Source organism: Brassica rapa, chromosome A09 (assembly GCF_000309985.2).
Source record: "Brassica rapa cultivar Chiifu-401-42 chromosome A09, CAAS_Brap_v3.01, whole genome shotgun sequence".
Taxonomy (NCBI): domain Eukaryota; kingdom Viridiplantae; phylum Streptophyta; class Magnoliopsida; order Brassicales; family Brassicaceae; genus Brassica; species Brassica rapa.
Window position 1 is genome coordinate 22733055 of NC_024803.2, and position 9025 is coordinate 22742079.

The 9025-nt window shown below is 44.8% G+C and overlaps 1 protein-coding gene across 1 annotated transcript; it reads left to right on the forward strand.

The window, feature by feature from the left end:
- Positions 1 to 1006: 1006 nt before the first annotated feature.
- On the forward strand, positions 1007 to 3375 carry LOC103848528. Its single transcript, XM_009125418.1, has 3 exons — positions 1007 to 1256; positions 1420 to 2145; positions 2594 to 3375. Exons 1-3 carry the CDS (start codon positions 1007 to 1009, stop codon positions 3373 to 3375), a joined length of 1758 nt encoding a protein of 585 aa, XP_009123666.1.
- The last annotated feature ends 5650 nt before the right edge of the window (positions 3376 to 9025 follow it).

Sequence of the window (9025 nt, forward strand, 5' to 3'; positions counted from 1 at the left end):
CGATAACCCCAAGGAAGAGTTCAGGGTCGAGGATCCGCGCTAAACTCATAGGCTCCAGCAGGTTCGGCCCAGAGAAGCATCATCCCCCACCTCGGAGAGGGCGACTGAAAGACCCTAAGATCGGCTCACTCGAGTGGATTAGATTTGGATATGAAATCCATATGGAGAACTGGATGGAATAAAGGGTCTCACGAAGGATGCAGATTGGCCTTCGATATTCCCGACTCCAAATGGTGCTTGATATGACTCACAAGACCACCAAGTGAAGGATCTCTCGTCGTTGCTTGATATGACTCACAAGACCAACGATTTGAGGAAGTTTTTACTTGGATATGACTCACCAAGAAACAAGAGAAATTCTTAAACGAAGAACAAAGAGTTTAAACTCAAAAGCTTTGACAAAAACGATTTCTGATTTATTCAAATGAAAGAGTTTCATACTTATAGAGTTTTGTAGATCTAGAAATTAAATAGAGATCTAGATCTAGTCTTTAATACGGAAATAAAGAGATAAGACTAGACAAGGTGACTGTTCGGCTTCATTCCAGATTTGTTGTATCCTGAAGCATGAACCGCAGTAAAGAGAAGGACTTAAGTGGGACTGTCCGTACAAACCACCATGTCCGTTTCATGAACCAGACTGGGCCAAGTGCGTCCTATGTCTTTAGAAAGGTGAAGGATCCTTGCCTTAGTGAGATTTGGATGATCAAGCAAAGTGTACGAACTGATCAAAAGGGTCAATCAGTCCATCAGTGCGGTCGCCGGTACGTGCAATATGGGCCAATCGAGCCAAAAGAGAGAAGCCATGGTCTGAATCAGAATTGGCTCGAGCTAAGTTGGTTCTTGCTTGACCATCAGTCTTAGCTTGACGAGTTGGCCAGGAGAGACTGGCTTCAGTTCGGTCAGTTCGAGCATCTGGTCGAGGATCTAGACGAAGCTCCAATCCGGACGTTCGCAGGTCGAGCCGATAGACGGACCGATCGATATGTCTGAGCTGATCGGTAGGATGACCAATCCCAAGCTTTCCTCGGAGTTTCAGATCCTAAAGGAAAAGCTCAACGAACACTTGAAGCAAATGGAGCAGAGCGCCGAGAAACTCAGCCAGCTCGAATCGGAGAATCTCATCCTCCGAGACGAAAACCAAGCCCTTAATGCGAAAAGCAACAAGAAGCGTCGATTCCGGACTCGGGTTCGCCCTATGCCGACTCTGGAAACACCCAACTCCGAGACAAGCGCGAACCCCAACTACGGTGCCAGTAGGAGGAGCCACGTCTACGCGAGAAAAGGCCAAGGATGCTCAAGCCTACGACGTGGAGGATAGCGACTCGGAATCCGAGCCTGATATGGAAACATCAGACGGAGCGACGAGAATGGAGTCTCCTATGATCGCTCACCTTCACTAAATGTTCTCCCATGCAGTCCATGGTAGAGACACTCCCGGGGTAGCTCCCACCATCCAGAAGAGCAACCCTGATTCCTACGCCGATACTGCTTTGACAGATGAGATCACCTTGATAGAGATGCCCAAGAAGTTCTCTTTCCCCAGCATAAAGGCCTACGATGGCACCACTGATCCGGACGATCACGTCGCCCAATATAGACAAAGGATGCTAGCCGTTGCAATCCCAAAGGGGTCACGCAAAGCTACCATGTGGAAAGGTTTCGGCTCCACCTTGACCAGACCTGCTCTGCAGTGGTATATCAATTTGCCATCCCTGTCCATAGCCTCCTTCGCAGTTCTCAGCGACATATTTGTGGAAGAATTCGCCAGCAGCAGGGACCTGGAGAAAACTTCTGACAGCCTCTACGAAATCCTCCAGCACCGAGCGGAATTCCTGCGAGGCTACATAGCCTGCTTCAATCAAGAAAAGGTGGCTATCCCCGAATGCAGCATCCCCACTGCTATCTCTGCTTTCAAGAGAGGTCTGCTCCCCGACAGAGATCTCTACAAGGAACTGACCAAATATCAGTGCAAAACTATGGAAGACGTCCTATCTCGACCCAGGGCGCATGTCAAATGGGAGGAAGACGTTGCCAGCCGTGCCAAGGCGCAACAAAAGCAAGACCCTAAGGCGATCAGACAAGACCGAACCGAGCTAGATTTCAAAGACCAGCTAGGGATTACGGGAATCGAAACTGGGGCAGGTACCAGAACCGGCTAATCGAGAAGGTAGAAGGGATAAAAGTGTCCACGTGGCCATACATCTATCACCTCTTCGTCTAAAGGCCGAAGCTTATCAATATTCTCAGACAGATGGGCCAGCAGGTCAAGTGGCCTCAGAAGATGAAAGCCCCGACTCTTTCTGGAACCCTGGCTTCTGATGCGACTTCCACCGAGACCACAGTCACAAAATGGAGGACTGCATCGAACTAAAGATCGAGGTCAACGAGCTACTTAGGAAAGTGTTGGGTAAAAATACTCAGGTGCCATTTTCCTCTAGACCTTAGGCAGGACCCCGACCTCCGGGTCCCCGCTTAAGGAACGCTCCATGTCCCTTGCTTGTTCTACTCAATAAAGATCTCTTCAAGTCTCTTTCTCTTTTATTACTCAAAAACCCTTACGAAATACTTATAAATCTTCTAATAAAACTAGCTTATCCATCGTTCAGTGGTACTCTGAAAGAGCCTACACAAAAATCTCCTAACAGTTTGTCGCTAGAAGGAGAGGAACAATCTAACTATGTGATGATGGCGATGGATGAGCGCAACGAGCTATCCGAAGCCGTTCGAGGAAAAGCCGAGCCCCATGGGCTACCCGGCGACTTGCAAAGCCCTGAAACTAAACTATATCAGATCCATGTCATATCCGGGGGACTGGAGGCAGGCAACCTATGCCACCCCACCGTCAAGAGAAACACCAACAGTGTGGGGGACGACCCCAAAACCACCAAGGCAGAACACCCTGGGACCGATAGGATAGGCTTCACTTCTGAAGAACGAGAGAAGGTCTTGGTTCCACATCACGACGCCCTCGTCATCTCACTTACTATAGCAAACTGTCTGGTCAAGAGGATGTCGGTGGACAGTGGTAGCTCTTATAACATCATCTTCCAGACCGCATATCAAGGTCTAGGGTTGGGGGAAAATGCCCTGATACGCAAAGCGACCCCTCTCATCGCGTTCAGCGGGGAAATCAGCCGATCAACGGTGGAAACCATCCTTCCTACCTACGCCAAAGGAGTCCACTTACACACCAATTTCCTGGTCGTTAACTGCCACTCTTCCTATAATGGGATCTTGGGCCGAGCATGGATTCACAACATGGGGGCGATCCCTTCAACTTTCCATCAGATAGTTAAATTCCCCACACCCTGGGCATTAGGGCTATTAATAGAGATCAGGAAACCGCTCGCCACTGCTACTAGGTCGCTCTAAAGAAACGGGCTGAGGTAGCTCCACCCTCGCAAAGCAAGCCTCGGCCTCCACATACGGAGGAACCCGAGATTGAAGATATGGATGACTTGCCGCTGATCGAAGGAGATTCGACCAGCAACCTCAAGATTGGCACAAACTCTTCAAGGGGCTGAGAAGAAGGCTTATAGACTTCCTTAGATCAAACTCCGATTGCTTCGCGTGGTCCCACTCGGATATGCCCGAGATCAGTCCAGAGATCATTATGCACCAGCTGCAAGTAGATCCCTTGTACCAACCTATAAGGCAGAAGCGAAGGAAGTTTGCTCCGGAAAGAGATATTATAATCAACGAAGAAGGCAAAAATTTGTTGAAAGCGAGGTTCGTTCGAGAAATGCAGTATCCAGAGTGGCTGGCCAACCTGGTCGTAGTCAGGAAAAGGAATGGAAAATGGTGAGTCTGCATTGATTTCACGGACCTTAACAAGTCTTGTCCAAAGGACCCCTTCCCTCTGCCTCACATCGATAAGCTTGTCGATGCCACCGCCGAACACCAACTAATGAGCTTCATGGATGACTTCTCCGGCTATAACCAAATACTCATGCATCCCGAAGACCAAGAAAAGACCTCATTCGTGACGTCCCGATGGATCTTTTGCTACGAGGTCATACCCTTTGGTCTGAAGAACGCCGGGTCAACGTACCAGAGGCTGGTAGATATGATGTTCGCGGATCAGATATGGCAAACTATGGAGGTCTACATCGACGATATGTTGGTTTTGTCCCTGGAAGTAGAGGATCATATATCTCACTTGCAACAAGCATTCTCTACCCTCTGAAGATACCACAATAAGCTCAACCCAGCCAAGTGCTCATTCGGCGTCAGTTCCGGAAAGTTTCTAGAGTATATCGTGATTCGAACTTGGGGAATACGACGTGATCTACAGGCCACCCACTGCGATTAAATTCCAGATCCTAGCAGATTTTGTAGCCGAATTCTCTCCCGCGTTTCTCCCGGCTCTAGAACAGGAGATACGTCTCGAGAACGGGGCAGAAGAAGGAGAATGGACCTTGTATGTAGATGGCTCCAGTAACGTTCGAGGGGCAGGAGTAGGGATCGTGCTCACGTCTCCAACAAGGAACACGGCCTCGAGAGCTGTAAGGTGTAACTTCAAAGCAACGAATAACAAGAGTGAGTATGAGGCCCTGATCGCTGGATTATCGCTCGCCCACCAGCTGGGTGCAGAAAATATTCAGGTTTAGCTCTCTATACTAGGCTTCTTCCGCTGGAGTGAGACCCACAATCTCCCTCGTGTAGTTCCACCAGGGTCCTAGCTGCTTCACAGGGTGTGACGCATCTCAGGTATGGGCCAGACAATGACCTGCGGTATAGCTTTCCCTGAGAGAGGCAGTATCTAGCAGCTTTATTCTTAATTTTCATGTTCTCATTGCGGTCATCTGGGAGTATGTCATCCTCTAGATACTGGACTAAGGGAGTCATCCATGTTTCTTCCTCTTCGATGGTGGAGATCTCCTTGTTCGATGGCTCTACTAGGGTGGCCGACCATTGGAGTATCAGTAAAGGGATACTCATCTGGGTGTGCGTCTCAAGGGCAGACCGCCGTGGAAAAGTTTCCAAAAGCTATAGTCACCAAAGAAGGCTCAATATCAACAATGCCCAGCTCGTCCACAATTGCCTTTGAGATAAGATTCACACCAGACCGTAGTCACTAATTGCAGATTCCACTTCTGCAATTGAACATGTAAAATAAAACTTTCCAGAGTCATCAACTGTAGGCAATACCTTCATTGATGGTGTCAACGCTTCAGTAAACAGAGCCTTAATTTCCTCTTGAGTCTCTCTGCAATTTTTGAAGAACATATGCAATGACCGAATCTCCCAAGCATGTTTAAATGAGATCTTTTTAGGAAGCCTTCTCACCATTTCCTAAATCCAGCCAACTATTCTGCATTAATGGGATCCATTAAAATTCTAGGTGGAATTGGATATGGAATCTTCTTCCTAACTCCTATGAGATTTATTCAACTTCCTGGTGATTCTCCACCACTTTATGTATCCAAATCAAGCTTCTCACAAAGTGATTCATCCTGGTTTGATTGAAACGACAAAGAAGCTGTGCTATTCTCAAACTGGGAAACTGGAATCACCTGATTTGAAAGTGGGATAACTTCTTCTTCCCAACTCCTATGAGATTTATTCAACTTCCTGGTGATTCTCCACCACTTTATGTATCCAAATCAAGCTTCTCACAAAGAGATTCATCCTGGTTTGATTGGAACGACAAAGAAGCTGTGTTATTCCAAACTGGAAAACTAGAATCACCTGATTTGAAAGTGGGATAACTTCTTCATCCCAACTCCTATGAGATTTATTCAACTTCCTGGTGATTCTCCACCACTTGATGTATCCAAATCAAGCTTCTCACAAAGTGATTCATCCTGGTTTGATTGGAACGACGAAGAAGCTGTGCTATTCCCAAACTGGGAAAATGGAATCACCTGATTTGAAAGTGGAATAACTTCTTCGTCCCAACTCCTATGAGATTTATTCAACTTCCTGGTGATTTTCCACCACTTTATGTATCCAAATGAAGCTTCTAACAAAGTGATTCATCCTGTTTTGATTGTAACGACGACGAAGCTGTGCTATTCCCAAACTGGAAAACTGGAATCACCTGATTTGAAAGTGGGATAACTTCTTCTTCCCAACTCCTATGAGATTTATTAAACTTTCTGGTGATTCTCCACCACTTTATGTATTCAAATCAAGTTTCTTAAAAAGAGATTCATCCTGGTTTGATTGGAACGACAAAGAAGCTGTAGTATTCCCAAACTGGAAAACTGGAATCACCTGATTAGAAAGTGGGATAACTTCTTCATCCCAACTCCTAAGAGATTTATTCAACTTCCTGGTCATTTTCCACCACTTTATGTATCCAAATCAAGCGTCTCACAAAGAGATTCATCCTGGTTTGATTGGAACGACGAAGAAGCTGTGCTATTCCCAAACTGGGAAACTGGAATCACCTTATTTGAAAGTGGGATAACTTCTTCATCCCAACTCCTATGAGATTTATTCAACTTCCTGGTGATTCTCCACCACTTTATGTATCCAAATCAAGCTTCTCACAAAGTGATTCATCCTGGTTTGATTGGAACGACAAAGAAGCTGTGCTATTCCCAAACTGGGAAACTGGAATCACCTGATTTGAAAGTGGGATAACTTCTTTTTCCCAACTCCTATGAGATTTATTCAACTTCCTGGTGATTCTCCACCATTTTATGTATTCAAATCAAGCTTCTTACAAAGAGATTCATCCTGGTTGGATTGGAACGACGAAGAAGCTGTGGTATTCCCAAACTAGGAAACTGGAATCACGTGATTTGAAAGTGGGATAACTTCTTCATCCCAACTCCTATGAGATTTATTCAACTTCCTGGTGATTCTCCACCACTTTATGTATCCAAATCAAGCTTCTCACAAAGTGACTCACCCTGGTTTGATTGGAACGACGAAGAAGCTGTGCTATTCCCAAACAGGGAAACTGGAATCACCTGATTTGAAAGTGGGATTACTTCTTCATCCCAACTCCTATGAGATTTATTCAACTTCCTGGTCATTCTCCACCACTTTATGTATCCAAATCATGCTTCTCACAAAGTGATTCATCCTGGTTTGATTGGAACCACGAAGAAGCTGAGCTATTCCCAAATTAGGAAACTGGAATCACCTAATTTGAAAGTGGGATAACTTCTTCTTCCCAATTCCTATGAGATTTATTCAACTTCCTGGTGATTCTCCACCACTTTATGTATCCAAATCAAGCTTCTCACAAAGTGACTCACCCTGGTTTGATTGGAACGACGACGAAGTTGTGCTATTCCCAAACTGGGAAAGTGGAATCACCTGATTAGAAAGTGCGATAACTTTTTCATCCCAACTCCTATGAGATTTATTCAACTTCCTGGTGATTCTCCACCACTTTATGTATCCAAATCAAGCTTCTCACAAAGTGATTCATCCTGGTTTGATTGGAACGACGAAGAAGCTGTGCTATTCCCAAACTAGGAAACTGGAATCACCTAATTTGAAAGTGGGATAACTTCTTCTTCCCAACTCCTATGAGATTTATTCAACTTCCTGGTGATTCTCCACCACTTTATGTATCCAAATCAAGCTTCTTACAAAGAGATTCATCCTGGTTTGATTGGAACGACGAAGAAGCTGTAGTATTCCCAAACTGGAAAACTGGAATCACCTGATTAGAAAGTGAGATAACTTCTTCATCCCAACTCCTATGAGATTTATTCAACTTCCTGGTCATTCTCCACCACTTTATGTATCCAAATCAAGCTTCTCACAAAGAGATTCATCCTGGTTTGATTGGAACGACGAAGAAGCTGTGCTATTCCCAAACTGGGAAACTGGAATCACCTGATTTGAAAGTGGGATAACTTCTTCTTCCCAACTCCTATGAGATTTATTCATTTTCCTGGTGATTCTCCACCACTTTATGTATCCAAATCAAGCTTCTTACAAAGATATTCATCCTGGTTTGATTGGAACGACAAAGAAGCTGTGCTATTCCCAAACTGGGAAACTGGAATCACCTGATTTGAAAGTGGGATAACTTCTTTTTCCCAACTCCTATGAGATTTATTCAACTTCCTGGTGATTCTCCACCACTTTATGTATTCAAATCAAGCTTCTTACAAAGAGATTCATCCTGGTTGGATTGGAACGACGAAGAAGCTGTGGTATTCCCAAACTAGGAAACTGGAATCACGTGATTTGAAAGTGGGATAACTTCTTCATCCCAACTCCTATGAGATTTATTCAACTTCCTGGTGATTCTCCACCACTTTATGTATCCAAATCAAGCTTCTCACAAAGTGATTCATCCTGGTTTAATTGGAACGACGAAGAAGCTGTGCTATTCCCAAACTGGGAAACTGGAATCACCTGATTTGAAAGTGGGATAACTTCTTCATCCCAACTCTTATGAGATTTATTCAACTTCCTGGTCATTCTCCACCACTTTATGTATCCAAATCAAGCTTCTCACAAAGTGATTCATCCTGGTTTGATTGGAACGACGAAGAAGTTGTGCTATTCCCAAACTGGGAAACTGGAATCACCTGATTTGAAAGTGGGATAACTTCTTCTTGCCAACTCCAATGAGATTTATTCAACTTCCTGGTGATTCTCCACCACTTTATGTATTCAAATCAAGCTTCTCACAAAGTGATTCATCCTGGTTTGATTGGAACGACGAAGAAGCTGTGCTATTCCCAAACTGGGAAACTGGAATCACATGATTTGAAAGTGGGATAACTTCTTTTCGCCAACTCCTATGAGATTTATTAAACTTCCTGATGATTCTCCACCACATTATGTATCCAAATCAAGCTTCTCACAAAGTGATTCATCCTGGTTTGATTGGAACGACGATGAAGCTGTGATATTCCCAAACTGGGAAACTGGAATCACCTGATTTGAAAGCGGGATAACTTCTTCTTCCCAACTCCTATGAGATTTATTCAACTTCCTGGTTATTCTCCACCACTTTATGTATCCAAATCAAGCTTCTCACAAAGGGATTCATCCTGGTTTGATTGGAACGACGAAGAAGCTGTGCTATTCCCAAACTAGG